Genomic DNA, 18,021 nt, shown 5'->3' on the forward strand with positions numbered 1-18,021 from the left:
TGCACATAGTAGAAGCATGTTTCTCAAAAGGCAAAGTAGTGGCCAATATAGGCAGGGCAGTAGCGTCTTGGTAGTCCATCTTTGTTCTACTATTCCGCTGAAATTCCACAGCTTGGTTGAAATTCAAGTAGAATTTGGCAATGTTATTGCGTGGCTTCAGAAAGTTTTTATAGAAGTTGTTCTCCGACTCAGATATCGAGGTGGTCCTAATCGTCGAGGCCAGTGGGAAATCTCTGAAGTACGCAAATATCTATAATTGCCTATACTCGTACAACGTCTTGAACCAACTGTGTTCTTCCAGGCCATAACGCTCAACTACTCCATTCCACTCTTCTTCAAACTCGTCGGGTTCAAGCAGGTCCGACCAGACACATGCATTGAACTCTTTCTTGAAATCTTCGTCCCTCAATAACCGACCAGGAACTTTATTGGCTAACTTATGCATGATATGCCATATACACCATCTGTGGCGAGTCCCGACAAGAATCTCTTCAATAGTTGATCTCATCCCCAAATCTTGATCTGTAATGATCATCTTCGGAGCAACCCTCATACATTGGACAAAATGTCTAAACAACCATGCATAAGCGTTTTTCTTCTCGTTGCTTACCAAACCAGCAACGAAAGTTACTGGTCGTCCATGATTGTCCTTTCCCGTAAATGGCGCGAAGATCATACAATACCTGCGTAGCATAAGCAAACATAATTCAATCAATCGACAGATATAATGCATACAAAATAAATAGTAATGCAGATAATAATGTACAGATCAAAATGTTATAATGCACGTCAGGTATACCTATTGGTGTTGTAGGTGGTGTCCAAAGCCACAATATCACCGAACATGTGGTAATTCCTCTTCATCAAACCATCACACCAGAACAGAGCAACCAACTGGTTACTAGAATTAACCTCGTACTCATATGTGAATGCCTCGGACATCTCCTTCTTCTTAGCCATATCATCCAAAACCATTTGTACGTCAATACCATGTGCGTATGCTTTGATGTCACGTGAAGCATTCCTTATATCCCCAACATTGAAACCAACGAGCTGAAAACCACCGAGTTTCCTTCAACCTATTAAACGTAAGTGTGCGGCCTATATTAGCCTTCGAACAATCAAGAATAAATTGGTGATGTACGTCGTCCAACTTTCGATTAATTGTCATAAACCGCTGATGTTGTGTCTCAACCATATAATGGTTATGAACCTCGTTGAACTCCTCGATAATATAACCTGAAACTCCTACTTCGGAGAAGAACTTGAATGATATACTCGCTTTACAGCCACACTACTTGGATAACCGTCGGCGTTTTATCGAAAAACCAGACCGTGCATTCGCTTGGTCATCCTCGCTCGACCTCTTGTTGCCTTCCCTATTGCATACAACATTATACCAAGTAATAACACCATCGGTTTTCCTCATTTGTGATTTGCGCGTATCAAAACCAACAGCACGGGCATACACATCGTAGAACGCAAAACAAAAATCTAGTGATTTGAACTTCTGCCCAACCGCTGGCTTCAAATGTGAAGAACATTCAGGTACAACAACCACTGTATACAATCACAAAAAAAAAACATCTCAGCAAACATACACATTATGAATTATAAAACGTGCATTATCTATCTAATAATTTAAATTAAACAGTACTAAATCTACATTATTTGTATCTAATAAACAACACCCTAGCTGCCACGTGTCTAAACCCTAGCCAAGACAAAATAAAACTTGAATTATTTATTCAATACTTTACATTATACATTAATAAATGTACATTAAGTTTATCAAATAAAACAACACCCTAGCCCAGGAAAAATAAAACATGCATTATTTATTTAATACTTTACATTATACCTTAAAAATTGTACATTCAGTTTATCAAATAAAACACATCCCTGCCGGCCTCAATTCTAAACCCTAGCCGAGACCATAAGTTAACTCATGCTCCTTGTAAACGATTGTGGAACTAGTACATCCAAGCCCAACGATAATATCTGAGATTGAGAATTAATGAAACGTGGAGACAATAATAAGAGACTGTTCTAAAAAAATTACCTTCTTCCATTGTTGAAGCATAAGCTTCTTCCATTGTGAAGAACAACCTTCTTCCATTGTAGAACTAATTACGTGTAAAGAAAATATTACCGCAACTCTCCAAAAAAATAATTTGTAAACGATTATTACATACAATGCAACTTTCGCAATATTTTTTTAAACCAGAAGAAATAATTTGTATCCCCTAAACACCCTTTTGTATTTTTTAAATGAATAAAAATGATTAAATCAGGCCCTGATTTCGGCCCTTAGATCTTAATAATGGATGTGGAGATTCAGAAGGAAAAAGAACAAAAGATGGGAAAAATATATGAATGCATCCCTATATATATATATAATAATAATAATAATAATAATAATAATAATAATAATAATAATCAACAAATATTTAAAAATAATTCCATATACATATGCATATGCCACTATTTCAGTTTATTATTATGTGACAAATCAAGTCTGGTATCTGTCTGGGATTCCATTGTATATATGACCCATAGGTCTCATTGCCTTTGTATATATATATATGACTCGAAGGTCCATTGTCATTGTATATATGACCCGTAGGTTCCATTGCCATTGTATACATATACATGACCCGAAAGTCCATTGTCATTGTATACATGACCCGTAGGTCCATTGCCATTGATATCAGACCTAGGACATGACAATCCTCTTTAATCCAATGATTCAAATAATTCCAAAACCATATGCAGACATATCAATTGCATCAATTAAATATCAATACCTTATTCCATCTTGATATCAAGTAACACATGATCATATCAGAGTCACATCATAAAGTCCATTTATTCATTTTATATAAAAACCTAGCAAAGAAACACATAAAACATGTAAAATTAAAAGTGTGATTTATACACACCTCTACGATAAGTAATCTAGGCGGGAACTTGTTCCTGCTTCTCGCTCCACAACATGTGATGCTATTTGCCGAAAGTTTTCTTCCCCTTCTTGTTCACTTTTTTTTTTCTTCCACTGAAATCTCCTCAAAATCTATTTTTTTTAAATATTTATCTATATTTATGCATAAATATGAATAATAATTTATAAGCATTCACATCGGTCACTTGCCGACTCATGCATGGAAATTAGATAGTTTAACTCCAAATGGCATGTTCTTAGTTAAGTACTAGCGCTATGTGTCACTTATTTATTTAGTAGTGAGGTGGAGATTACTTTAAAAAATCATTTCATATATTATATATAAATATATAAACATAGCTTAATAATTAGGACACTAGTCACGTTCAATTTTGTACATGTATATGAAAATGTGTATATATACACTACACTTCCATGCACATATTCACGTGTAATACTATTTTTCCGTACACATATTCACATTATTACACACACATACTTATACCTTTTCGATATTTATATATATACAGATATCATATAGGGGAGTGTTATATAACTAACTCAATACTTAATTGCTAACTACAATTAAATAATAGTCATCAGTATATTTAAATCAAGGGCCTAGATCATCAATCCCGAGATGTCAATACGATCAACAAAAAACGTCAATACTGGTATAAGGGTCAATTTACAACAAATTAGTTGTAACTAACTATTGAAAAATATCCCATAACTTTAAAATGCATGTAACTTTCTCGATTTAAATTATTTTTTCGCGCAACATAGGTTAATTTACAACAAATTAGTTGTAACTAACGAGATCTCACTTGCATATATTCCGACGTCAAAATTTGAAAAAAAATTCAAAAATATTTAATTTTTTCGTACATCACAAATATCAACATAGTATATAAAATATATCAATATAATACATGTAGAATGTCAATATAAGCAATGCGTTAACATTCTCAAAACATTGTGTTAATATTTACGAAACACTATATTGACATTTTCATCCAAGATCCTAATTTGGTAGGCTTTTTTTAATATTTTCGATTTAATTAATAAAAATGAAAATTACATGTGGCAAATTGTAGACCACAAGTTTTCTAAAATCATATGGTCTTAAATTAGTTGTAGTTAGCAATTAAATGATGAGTTAGCAATTGATCCCTCCCATTGTAACAGCCCGCCCTCCTAGGGTACAATAAATGCGGCGGCTGTTACCCAAAACCGACTCCAAGCAATCAATACATAGGCTAGGGTTTCATTCAAAGAGTACCGACCAAAGGAAACGAAGGAAATATTAGAGTATTTAATGCAACAACTTAACCTAGAAACTTAAATAGGTAAACAAAAGGGAGTTTTATAAATGACGATCAAAACTTAAGAGAATGACATAGGTTTCAAGATAACGTCACGAGAAAAGTATAAGGCCTCAAAAACGAAGAAGAGTGCCAATCAACCAAATCAATATCAGAGTACTAGAACTTAGCGGAAAACGACCAAGAGAAAAAGCATAGCTATGTATGGAGACACAACTACACTTAGAGTTCAACATATCCATTAATTAATTGAGCTGCTCAACACCCGCCACCGCTCGTCATCATTCAACCTGCACATAGGAAAAACACATGCAGGGCTGAGTATTTTGAAATACTCAGTGAGCTCGTTTCCAAAACATTTTATTCAAAAGTTATGCCACCCTTACCAAGTGAACTCGAGTTTTAAACAGTTAAGAGAAATATCACGAGTATCACAAAATATTTTCCATAGACTGGCCAGTCAAAGTAACTCCCCATTTTCTCATCAAATTCCACAATCACATATCACAATCTTTCCATGGTGCGACGAAAGCGTGGCCACGCTTTTCGCCCACGAGACCGGCCGACTAGCTAGGACGGCTCCCGATCCCCTCGTGTACACAGCCTGGTAGGGTTTGCGGCCCATACTCAGACCCGAATTCGTATATCATATCCATAGCCCTATAGCCCAATGGAGCGAACTCACAAACTAGGCATCAGGCACACAATCTCACAATAAAACAAACATAGGCATGGCATAACAGTTAAACCACCCTTATAGCTCCGATAATTATCTTTGACAAAATAAAAGAGAGTTTTTGAGAGTAAAGCCCACCTCGACTGCTTAGATTTCAAGTAGTTTCGCTTTTCCGTTATCCGGCTTCGCAACCGAGGTTTCACCTTTAAATTCACATAGGCACATATTCACAAATTAGGTTCAATTATAACTCTTAACTTATGCATGTCTCGTTACTTCCCTCTTTCCCATCGATTCACCTTAATCTTCATAACTTATAAATTTCAAGTCACACTCATCATAAATTACTAATTTCAAGTCACGCTTAGCATACATATATTTCTTAGCATCTCAACCCTAGATCTATCATCATATGTCATACAAAAGTATTTAGCCATCAAGCACACACTACACAACACACACTCAACACACACACTCACACGCATAACACACACACACGGCACACACACCTCACACACTCTCGGCACACACACACACACACACATGTGTTCCCATATCCCTTCTTATCCCTTTTTCACTCAATTAATATGCATGAAGGTTCAAGAACACCGATTAAATCGGTTGGAAGAAAAAGAAAAGAAGGGGTAGAAGAAGAACAACATAACTCTTAAGCAAAAATACCTTTTTAGAGAAAATAAATCGGTAGAAATAAAGTAGAGACTTGGTTCTTCAATATCCTCGGATTAAACTTCGATTTCTTCTCAAAAGATGAAGGATTTATGGAGTAAAGTGGAAGAAAAATTGAGAGAGTGAATGGGGGTGAAGTTTTCGAAAATATGGGGGCTAGGGTTGGGGGTTTTGGTTCTTATTTATAGAGTCCAATGAGATCTTTAGGTAATAAGAATAGAATATTTGGTAATATCTTTTGCCTTATAAATAAATAGAATAAAATAATATTGTGGAGTAGGGAAGAAGAATTAACAAAAATAGAGTATGGTAATATTCTCAAATTTTCGAAAATATGGCTAGGGGATTAGCCATGGTTTTGTTTTTGGTATATTTTCCAAGTAGAATAAAATATCATGGAGCAAAATAAAAATAAGGAAACTCCTCCATGAAGCAAGGTAAGGGGCGATTTCTAGCCTTTTAAATAAGGCATGGATTTCTTGAATATTGACTAAAATCAAGTAAGGCAAGATCTCTTGAAGTATGGAAAGATTTGGTAGAATAATTAAATTCTAGGTATGGAAGGAATCAAACAAGGGATTAACTAAAATAAAATAATTCTTTCCTTCCCATAATTAAGTGATTTTCGAAAATCACTAAGGTAACAAGGGGGCTCGATTTTTACATCTCTAAACAAGGAAATAATTGGCTCTTGGAATTTAATTTGGATAAATATCCCAAGGATTAAATAAATTCCGGAAAAATAGAAATTCTCTTAAAAAGGGTCTAGGGTTCGAAAATCACAAGAATTAGGGTGACAAGTATTTATGGAAATTTTCTCTAATATTCTCACTCACCCTTAAACAAATAATTTACCACATAAATCACACAAATAAATAAATCACATGCCACATCATTAAGTCAAATAGTTTGACTTTTCAAACTTTCACACAAACCCTAAACTTAATTCGACCATATCACCTCGTGAAATAACTGCATTCTCGATGCCACGTCATCAACAATAAATTCTTATTTTATGGGGAGATCGATAACAAAAAATGAAGTTTGTATTAATGATACAAAATTTTTCATTATTATTTCATATTGGATAAACAATTTCCTTATTACTTCATATTTTGTACCTGATCACGTGGATAAAGAGGATGTTGTCCAATTAAACATAGAAAATAAATGTGAACAGAAGTATTATTTCAATCTTTTGTATAAATGTGAAACAAAGATGTAATTTTTTGATACTCCTAATAAAATTGGATTGGGTTGGGAAAATAAACTTAAAAGTGTATCATGTCGGGTCGGGTCGGGTCACCTATAAATTTTTGATCAGAAATATTGGTTGGGGAGACACAAAATTGAATGTGTTCGTACTAGGTTGATCTATTCCTACCACTCCCATTTGCTATTGATTTTGACAACACATTAATTCACTGTCGTTTTTTATATTAAAAAAAAAAAAAATTGAATGAGAATATTAGTTTTACTTATATATTTGAAGCCATCACAGTTTTTCAGTCCATGTACTTTTATTTCAAGGTAAATTCAGTTTCAATCAAGGTTTCGTCTACTTCTTCCTCTTTCTTTTTTTTTCATTTCAGTAATTTTATAACCAAATTTAGCAACACCCCCTTTTTTTCTCTTATACGCAGCGCAACCTTTTGAATTTTTGTTCATTTCGAATAAAAAGAATGAAAGATAAAAAGTGCCAACATTTTGGTTTATCACTATGGTGATAATTAAGAAGTTTTAAAGATACAATCTTGTTTCTTAATAAACCCTGAAAAATTATGCCGCGATGAAATACTATCATATTTTCTCTTAGGGGTCGTTTTACATGACGTTATGAATATTTCAATTCATATTGCATATCACTTTCGTCTTGTCTAATGAAACGAACGCCACTTCAGTATATGAATTTGCGGATCTGAGATGTTGTTTGAGCAAAGTGTTTTAATTTTAGTATATAAAAAATCCTTCATTCGAGTTGTTAGTAGTATTATTATGTTTGTAAACATTGTTCCTAATATCATCTCCTTTATGAGCAATTAAGATTCTTCTTTAGTAATTTTGGGCTAACAATGGACGCAGTATCTTCTTCCATGGAAAACAAACAAGAAGTTTCCATAACTGTAGAGGAGCTAACTGCAAATGACCAGGAATCACAGCAACACGAAGTTTCAGAGGTTAGAATTTTTTTTAATTACCACTATTACTATTTGATTTTTAGAGTTTGGATTGGGATGATATATAAATTAGACTATAATCAACTGCCTTGTTAACATGAATGTCGATTTCCTACTGTCTTATTAAAGTTATTAACATTGGTGTCGATAATTTGTTGGTTGCTGAATTATAACTTTATTTAAATGAATAGCTTTATAAGTATAAGTTTACGATGATAGGATAGTCATTATAACTTTATTTAAATGAATAACTTTCTATAAGTTTAGGATGAGATAGTCGGAAGAATAATTTAAGATTCGCCAAAAAGAGATTTTATGCAAAAAAAATTTTGAATTGTCAACTTTAAAATTGAATAATATTTCAGGGGTGTACTACATTTTGTATTGGAGGGCCTAAATTTTAGATAGTTTTTTTATCGGTATAGCCAAAAATTGTTGCAACCTAGGCAATGGGGAGTTGCAAAAGATATAGATGAATAATGAAAGGAAAAAAAACTAGAGATACGTAATAGAAACTAAATATAGATGTGTTGGTCATCTGTTAGAAAATAGAGTGAACTACAAAAATGGTCCTTGGACTATGGGTTTATCTCGCCCATAGTCCCTGGACTTTAAAAATATCGCCAGTAGTCCCTGGACTAAGGGTTTATCTCGAAATTGGTCCTTTTGGATTTTTTTGGTACTAAAATGCCCTTTTGGAGGGTTTTGAGGGTTTTGGGCAATTTGGTCTTTTTACACTTTTAGCATTTTAAACCTGATATTATTTCAGTTATGTAGTACTAAATTTGATATTATTTCAAAATTATCATTCTTCTTCCATTTTGTCATCCTTCACTTTGTTTTTTTATTTCAATATTATATTTAATTTTATAAAATTAAATTTTAAATTTTAATTTTTAAATATCAATAAAAATTTTAATTAAACTATTAATTCATGGACACTATAAATATTGATTAAAACTATTAATTTTTGTTATTTAATATAATATTCAGCTGAATTGAAGTACACACAAATAATATTAATCATGATGGAAAAATAAGAGTACTATTTTGCCTTCATTCGGTTGTTATAATTGCTTGTGATTGAATATTATGAAGTTGACTAAAAATTTGATCCTACTAAAAATTTTATATAGGAGTATTTTTTTTGAAAATTACTAGTAAATTTGATTGTTTTCAAATTAATAAACAAAAATTATATTAGTCTTACATTAGATGCATATTTATTTAAGAATAAATCGTGTTATATGATATATTTATGATTAAAACTATTAAATATTGATTAAAACTAAGTCGTTGTCATATTGATTATATATTATACACTTTCAAATATTGATTATGACTATTCATTTTTTTTATTTAATAATTTTTGTAATTAAAAAATTATTGATATTTAAAAATTAAAATTTAAAATTTTATAAAATTAAATCTAATATTGAAATAAAGAAACAAAGTGAAGGATGACAAAAGGGAAGAAGAATGATAATTTTAAAATAATATCAAATTTAGTACATAACTGAAATAATATTATATTTAAAATGTTTAAAATGTAAAAGGACTAAATTGCCCAAACCCCCAAAAACCCCTCAAAAGGGCATTTTCGTACAAAAAAGGCCAAAAGGACCAATTTCGAGATAAACCCATAGTCCAGGGACCATTTTTGTAGTTCACTCTAGAAAATAAAGTGCAAGTAAATTAGAAAATAAGATTAAAAATCAGATATATGGAAATCAATAGCAGTCCGGGTAAATCAGACATAAAAATGTAAGAAAATAAAAACAAATACTCATATGAATATATTCATGTCTAAATTTTAAATGCAATTTCACATAGAAATTGAACAGTATAATAAATTGCAAAGATTGCTAGCATTGTAATAGATCCCAAAGATTAGGTATTTAATTTCGAATAACCAAAAAGACACAATCGTGTTACAAACATACAATTGTCAAATAAATCTGTCTATGCATTTATTTTATTTGATACAATATGTTCTTGTTTATCTAATTAGATATATTATTTTTCCATAAGTAATTAATTATCCATTTACTAAGATTTGTGAAATTGTATTCAATCAAATGATAATTTCCATAAGATACAACTGCATTTATTTTAGATTATAGAGAAAAAGAGTATTAGACAAAAACAAGGAAAATAGATCGATTTGTTCATGAGAGGTTTCGGACTTGGGACACAAAGCAAGGAAAATAAAACAATTGGACATAAAACAAGAAAAATAAACAGATTTGTTTCATTTTTAAAATATCAGATTTTATTTTTATAAAATTAAATTTAAAATTTAAATTTGTAAATATCAATGAATTATTTTAATTTAAATTATTAATTATAATTATAATTTTAGACTGAGTCCGAGCCGATTTCAAATGTGTAGAATGAAATAATTCAAAATATAATGTCTAGAACCAAAATCGTAAAATAGCTATATGTTTAGGATCAATTTTGACCTTTACTCTTATTTTTCTATATCTCCTTGGATTCTCTAGTAATTTTATGTACTCCCTCTTCCATACAAAATGTCCATATTCTTAATTGACATAGAATTTTAGGTGGAGTAATTGAGTGTGATAAAGTAGAGTACAAAAAGTACTCCATCCTTTCCAACTAAGTTAAGTTAAAACTTTTGGATACAAAGATTAGAAAATTGTGTCGAAAAATATGAGAGATAAATTAAGTATAAAAGATAAAGAGAGAGTGATAAAGAGAGAGTAAGGTACGTGTGATAGAATAAAATAGTTGTTGGATGTTTTGTTTTTTATCAAAAAAAGAAATTACTCAGCTTAGGACAGCCCAAAAAGAAATACACCACAACTCAACTTAGTTGGGATGAAGGGAATATAATTGAATATTTTAACGAGGAAAGAGGAGAAAGATTTATTTACAAATATAGAAAATTAAAATCTTAAACGGAATAAACTAAAAAGAAAATGTGAACATTTTGAATGGGATGGAGGGAGTACATCTTATATGAATAGCTAGCAACCTTGTATAAATAATTTTAGCTTGAAAATAAAAAATAAATTTCATATTTTATGAATAGAAATTATTTCTTTAATACGTATCATATGTATGTAAAATAACATTATTTAAAATCAATTTTGATGATATGCTCTTCATAAATAGATATAATACTAGCAAAATTAATTTTAATATTATGCTCTTTATTTTCAAAAAAAGTTATCCTTTAATTATTTTTCCGTCAAAACATGGACATTGTTAACCGAAATTTGAACTTGCGCATCACTAATTTGAAAAACAAAAACTATACTCCACTATATATGGAATTTTATAGAAAAACCGTCTAATTCTATGAGCTTGTGTCTGCAGAGATGTACAAGGAACCTGACTTATATCTAGCAGCCATAAATGGCGATCTTGATCACTTCAAAAGAATTTTCCATCAAATTTCAACGGGAGATTCTGAAGTTATATTGTCTAGGCTGAGCCTTACTGGAAACACATTTCTTCATGTAGCAGCCAAACATGGAAACCAAGCTATAGTGAAATTCATTGCCAGTACGCAGCCATCTCTTGTCTTAGCCAAGAACTTCAATGGAGAGACTGCGTTGCATCTCGCAGCAAAGGGTGGAGATGAAGCAATGGTAGAAGCCCTTGTGGGAATTCTCTCTCATAATGAGACAGAGAAGCGTGATCTGCTGATGGCACAGAATGAGATGGGAAACACAGCCTTGCATCAAGCATTACTTTGTGGTAGGGAATCAATTGCTAGATTTTTGATCCAGCAAGATTCTGAGCCATCATATGATCACCTAAACAAGCATGGAGAATCTGCCATTTATTTGGCAGCTAAAGCTGGTCTTGTAGGATGCGTCTCTTCTATTCTCGTACAGTGTACGGATGAGAGCAGTCTTAATAAGCTTTTCAAGAATAAATCTCCCATTCAAATGTTGACATCGTCCGCTTTTTGCTTGAAAATTTCCCTGAAGCAGAGGCACTGCTCGATATGTCTGGTTGTAATATTCTACATATTGCTGCTCAGAGTGGAAGATACAATGTGTTCCATTTCATTCTCAAGAATCCGAAATTCAAATCGCTCATAAACATGAAAGATAAATTCGGAAACACACCCCTGCATACCGAAGTCTTAAGCACACATTGTGGCACTGTATCGTATCTAGTTTTTTATGTCGGTATGTACTTTTAATTATTCCGGAGATTGTGGCACTATATCGTATCTGGTTATTTGTGTTGGTATGTACTTTAATCTACTAATAAAGAGGTAAAGCACTTCTTGTATTATTTCCTAGTTAGTAGAATTAGTAGATGGAAAATATTAATTGTTTTCCTTCTACAAATTAGGTTTTTTCTTTGCTTATTTTCTTTATAGATATTTTTGCTGTATAATCTTTTTCATTCTAGTTTTCTTTCCATAAGTTTAGAATTTCCTTTTGCCTATATAAAGGCCTCATTGTTGATCTTAAAAGACAGACTTAATATATAATTTTGCATTGAGTTTTTATACTCTGAAGTTCTCAATAAGTTTGAGTTCTTTATCTATCAGTTAGTCATTCTCATAGTTTCTCTACTTCATTTTGCATCAATTGGTATCACGATCTAGGTTGATTACCAATGGATGAACGTAGATATGGCGGCAGACGTGGCGATGCTCGTTGTGGCGGTTGTGGTAAGGGACGTGGAGATCTCCCAAACGAAGAGGCTGCACGACAGCGTGAACTGCGCGACATTGAGAATGATGATCTGAGACAACAGGTTCGAGACCTCCAACACGACATCGAGAACGGTGATCTGTGACAAGACCTACAACGACGATTGTCGCGATTGGAGAAGCGTCGGGGGAAATCCAACCCGATGAGATCTAATGCGTTGGAGCGTCGTTCAGTGGACGATTTGTTATTCAACGACGTCTACGGTGGTCAGTCTAAGCCCGTATACGACAAGGATATATTGCCGAAACTGGTGTATGATGAGCCCGTATACGACGAAGTCATGAAGATATACTTTCGATACCGGTGTATGATAAGCCAGTATATGATGAGGATATATTGTCAATGTCGGTGTATGATAGGCCAGTATACGACGAGGATATATTCTATGAGCTCCCTGGATTGATGAGCAAATCTTCGCCTCCTTAGTGAAATTCGACGACGCTGCTGAAGACGAGGGCGTTGCCGTCGATGACAATGAGGAGTTGGGGGAAATTGTGGCTATGCTACAAAGAGAGGTCACAGAAGTTGCGGTTTTTGATTTTTCCAAAGATGTGGATTTATCGAAAGGTAAATTTTTGATGCAGTAGAATATATGACTTGGTGGCTAAGAAAGTTATATTTTGGATTTTATTTATTTCCTAGTTAGTAAAATTAGTAGATGAAAAATATTAATTGTTTTCCTTCTACAAATTAGGTTTTTCTTTTTGCTTATTTTCTTTATAGATATTTTTGCTTATAATCTTTTAAGTTATTTTATTTCCATAAGTTTAGAATTTCCTTTTGCCTATATAAAGGCCTCATTGTTGATCTTAAAAGACAGACTAAATATATAATTTTGCATTGAGTTTTTATACTCTAAAGTTCTCAATAAGTTTGAGTTCTTTATCTATCAGTTAGTCATTCTCATACTCTTCATCAATTGGAAGAAGATGCTGAATTCAAGGCCTCCTCTGTAAGAAAATTTGTTGTGGAGAGATTTGATGTGACGATCACTTATAAGAAGGCATGGTATGCACGGAGGAAGGCTATAGAGATTGTATTTGGTGGATGGGAGGAGTCATTTAGACAGTTGCCAAGCTACATGGCTGAACTGCAGTCATAAAATCCGGGCACAATTGTTGAGTGGAAGTACAACGAGCTATTAAGTCAAGGATCTAACAAAGTGTTCCGCTATGTTTTCTGGGCATTAGGGCCTGCTATACATGCTTTTCAGCTGGCCAAACCAGTTTTAACGATAGATGGGACTCACCTACGAGGACAACTTAGAGGTAAGTTGCTTGTTGCTCGTGGCTTTGATGCTAACCAAAATTGTTTGCCTATTGCATATGTTGTTGTTGATGAAGAAACTAACGACAGCTGGAAGTGGTTTATGAATCTTGTTAGAATTCATGTGGTAAAATACCATAGAGAGGTATGCATCATATCTGATAGGCATAAAGGAATCTTCAAGGCCATGAGTTCTCGTGAATGGCAAAAGGAACCAAAATGTCACCACAAATATTGTTTGATTCACGTGCGGAAAAATGTATTGCTGAAGTACAAGGGTGGAAAAATGAAAGGAAAGATCTGGAAATTGGGTGTGTCAACCCAGATACGGAAATTTGAATCAAGGGAGGTTGAACTACAATCTGAAAGCTCTGGTGCTTTGAGAATGCTCAATCGCATTGGAAAAGAGAATTGGTCTCTTTGCCATGATGATGGACTTAGATGGGGGGCGACCTCAACAAACATGTCGGAGAGTTACAACAAAGTATTGAGAGTTGTAAGGGAGTTGCCCATTAGAGCCTTAATCGATCTGACATTTTGGAGGACAGTGGGATGGTGGGTTGATAGGAATACACAGATACAACATACCGAAGGGAGATTAACCCCATGGGCGAGGGATATGCTTGATGAGCATGACGCAAAAGGTCAAAAACATCAAATTCGGACACTTAACCGACAAAAAACACATTACCAAATTCGAAGTCGGCCACGATTACATGGGAAGGGCAATAACAAACAAAAGTTCGAGTATCTGGATTCTAAGTGCAGTAGCTGTGGGAAGTGGCAGATGTGTAAAATTCCTTGTTCGCATGCTTGTGCAGTTGCCAGAGAGAGAGGCGACAATATGTTTGAACTTATTAACAAAGTGTACTACAAATCTACATGGAAAGCACAGTATTCTGGAGTGGTTGATGCACCAAGACATGAAGACTATTGGATTGAACCTGAATGGGAATTGTTTATTACCCCTAAGCAGTTGCTTCCTTGAAGGCGTGGCCGAGGTAGAAGAAGGAGGATACCTAATCGAATGGATGTTCGTGAGGAGGATGAACCTAGAGCTCGCCGTCATTAAAGGAATTTCGGAGAAGAAGGGCACGATCGTAGAAATTGCAAAGTCGGTCGTGTGATGTAGGTAAGTGGTTTATAGGTAGAATGCTTTATAGTTTACAAAGACATACCATCCATACCATGGATGGTCTGTGATACTATACACCCTCTATGGTGCTTGAGATGTGATTTTTCATTGACTTTTCTATTGATTTTTGTAGTTCCATGGAAGTTGGCCTAGAACTTGGGAACAACTACACTGAAGTAATTTCACCCCAAGATGTTGCAACATATGGAAGTATCTGTGCACTCACAAGCTTTGGCCATTTTCTATGGGTTTTTTTTTTGGATATTTGGGATGAATGTTGCAGGCATTTGTGATGTTCTTTTTGGATATTTGGGATGGATGTTGTAGGCATTTGTGATGTTTTTTTTTATATTTGGGATGAATGTTGCAGGCATTTGTGATGTTTTTTTGGATATTTGGGATGAATGTTGTAGGCATTTGTGATGTTTTTTTTTTGGATATTTGGGATAAATGTTGTAGGCATTTGTGATGTTTTTTTTGGATATTTGGGATGAATGTTGCAGGCATTTGGTATGTTCTTTTAAGGGATATTTTGGAAGAATGTTGTAGGCATTTGGTATTAATACTTAATAATCATATCTTAATCTTAAACTCTACTCATATTCTTATAAATACTAATCATGATATGTTATGTACTTCTACTATTTTTATCTTATAATAAACAACTTGGAATTGATGAAAACTAGTTGAGTCCCAAAACATAAAAAATTTCATCGTCATCATCATCATCATTTTGTTCTTGAACTTCATGTACAGGGGCCACAAATTGATACCCGCGAAAGAATGAATCGCATGATGCTCGGGGTGGATTGTATTGTGTCCCATGTTGACTTCGAGGATAGGAGCGATTACTCCAATCCGGCTGAGGCTGACTTGGGGAAGAGGTGGGACAACTCCATTGCATTTGAGACTCTTGGCTTGGATAGACCGACCACTCAGGTGGGTCATACTATGGTTCCACATAATCAGGATCGGTTGCGACATCCTAAGCTGTCGGGTGTAACCGTGTCCACCAGTACGACGACCCTTCGGTCCACGACGATGTAAAATCTGTCCACGTAGTTGAGGCGTGACCACATCTTGGCGTTGCAAAGCCGGGTACTCCATGACATTAGTCTGGTTCGTAGACTGAAGGGCCCTACTCACCATTTCTCGAATATTTCTTAGTGACATTCTTGGGTCTTCAGCATCTTCATCAGTCAAGGGCCAGATCCCCCTGAAGGGTCTCAACCTAAATTATCTAAACCACAAAACATCAATATGAAACAATTTGTAACACATGAAAGTATATCGTTTGAATAGCAAACTTACCAATAATCTCATTGAAGAAGCAGATTCGTTCATCCCATCGGTTGATTGTACTCCAGTTTAGTTAGGTACGTCGCTGTAATCCTGTTATACCACGCCATGTATCCCGGTCTCATAGGAATGTCCATGGACATTGTTGCGCGGTCTAAACTTGCCTCAAACCTTTCATACCTCTTCTCCCACTCCCCAATTGTGACCCTTCTTCCCATGCCGGTCATTTTTACCCAAATGATCAGCTTTATGGAGCAGCCTATCTACGTAATCAGGAATACCCTGGCAATGATTAAATTGTCTGCGCACTCGACTAGACTCATGCACCTCGACATATGCCCAACATATCAAATAAGTATCGCACATAGAACAACCATTCACATCCTGCAGTAGTCAGGCAAAATGCAATCTGCATATGGGGTCCACACAAACTACAAAACCAACAATTTGTACACAAAATTAATTTCATATAAATACAAAAGTCAAGAAACTAAAAAATAATTTCACCTGGCCAGGTTTAATCAGAGATATTTGATCCTGATAATGCGCCACCGAAAATCTAGGAGCATTTCCAACACGAGTAGCTCATTTCCACCTATAAGTAAAATTTATGTCAAAAATTATCCAAGAAACATAAACAAATATGTCACAAATATATTACCTAGCGCCACATGGCGTATACGGCTGGTGCACGGGCGGTACTATGAAGGACGGCCTCAATGTGGGCATTCTTTCCCACGCCCATAGCTGCAGAAGTATCATAGGTCCGCCCAACTCTTTCCTCTCACCTATGGAAGCCTCGCACAGATAATGGTACAAATATGACAAAGCGGCACTTCCCCAACTAATTGTGATCACCTCATCCGGATCCACAAAGGCATTCAGCCACATGAAAGGAACCTTACACCCTGTGGTGTCTGGTAAAATGAGTCCCGCCAACAAAATAAGGGCATGAATACGTGCCCTTTGGATATATGCATATAATTAGGTAGATGATCATCCAAAGGTATCTTTGCTTGGTTGATCAGAGCGGTCATCAACATACCACCTTGTTTTGTCTCAGTGGCTGGATCATGTATCCAACCCAACAAATCTCTACACTTGTTGCCCCAATCAATATATCCGACGGGATAATCACGACCTGTGAAAACACAACCGTCTGCTCTCAATCCCCACAGGGCTTGCACATCTTCTAACGTCATTGTAGCCTCTCCAACCGGTAGATGGAAAGTGTGCGTCTCCGACTTCCAACGCTCGATCAAAGCCGTGATAAGCTCGTTGTCGAGCTTCATCGACTTGCCACAATCCACCACGCCTTTGAAACCAAACATGTCAAGCCAAGGCCTCACTCTGTGATGAATATCCACTTCCCAAATTTTACTTTCTATTCGCCGAACCTTGAAAGTTTGTGTTGTGCCATTTACCAACAATTGACTTGAAATGTGGTGATTCTGAAGATGTAGCACTGACGGATCTTCAAGTCCATAAAATAACTGTTCACTAGTCTCCATCTAATGTAATATATTTACAAAACAAGAATTACAAATAAATTTTAGAAATAAAACATTTAATAAACCATATAATTTCAAAGTCACATCTAATATCAACAGATGAAATATATAATTTCAAATTCAACATCAATATCACAAAATATTATAAATCAAATGATGACCTTGTACCCTTAATCGACTCATATCCAACAAGTTGACATTGTAAATTTAAAACTCACATCTCTAATTTCACATCTAAATTCATACGTTATACTTCCCAAAATATATACAGCCCCTATTTCTCATTTATACTAGAAGC

General features: G+C 34.5%; 2 protein-coding genes across 2 annotated transcripts; one reads left to right on the plus strand and one right to left on the minus strand.

Annotated features, from left to right (window-relative positions):
- Positions 1-250: 250 nt before the first annotated feature.
- LOC125220257 (protein FAR1-RELATED SEQUENCE 5-like) lies at positions 251-2,096 on the minus strand. The gene is made up of 5 exons (XM_048122416.1): positions 2,063-2,096; positions 1,330-1,560; positions 1,145-1,248; positions 800-1,053; positions 251-683 (listed from the first exon to the last, which is right to left on the minus strand). Exons 1-5 carry the CDS (start codon positions 2,094-2,096, stop codon positions 251-253), a joined length of 1,056 nt encoding a protein of 351 aa, XP_047978373.1.
- A 9,057-nt stretch (positions 2,097-11,153) lies between these two features.
- Positions 11,154-12,547, plus strand: LOC125220258 (putative ankyrin repeat protein RBE_0317). The gene is made up of 2 exons (XM_048122417.1): positions 11,154-11,795; positions 12,404-12,547. Exons 1-2 carry the CDS (start codon positions 11,154-11,156, stop codon positions 12,545-12,547), a joined length of 786 nt encoding a protein of 261 aa, XP_047978374.1.
- Positions 12,548-18,021: the final 5,474 nt, after the last annotated feature.

The sequence above is a fragment of the Salvia hispanica genome, chromosome 4, assembly GCF_023119035.1.
Source record: "Salvia hispanica cultivar TCC Black 2014 chromosome 4, UniMelb_Shisp_WGS_1.0, whole genome shotgun sequence".
Lineage (NCBI taxonomy): Eukaryota > Viridiplantae > Streptophyta > Magnoliopsida > Lamiales > Lamiaceae > Salvia > Salvia hispanica.

Bases quoted from the DNA above. Each gene is read 5' to 3' on its own strand.
- LOC125220257 (XM_048122416.1), bottom strand. From the start codon at position 2,096: ATGGAAGAAGCTTATGCTTCAACAATGGAAGAAG. The intron at 1,561-2,062 runs GTAATTTTTTTA...GATTGTATACAG, and splicing joins TGCTTCAACAATGGAAGAAG to TGGTTGTTGTACCTGAATGT. The intron at 1,249-1,329 runs GTTTTTCGATAA...TCTCCGAAGTAG, and splicing joins CCAAGCGAATGCACGGTCTG to GAGTTTCAGGTTATATTATC.
- LOC125220258 (XM_048122417.1), top strand. From the start codon at position 11,154: ATGTACAAGGAACCTGACTTATATCTAGCAGCCATAAATGGCGATCTT. The intron at 11,796-12,403 runs GTTGTAATATTC...ATCACGATCTAG, and splicing joins GGCACTGCTCGATATGTCTG to GTTGATTACCAATGGATGAA.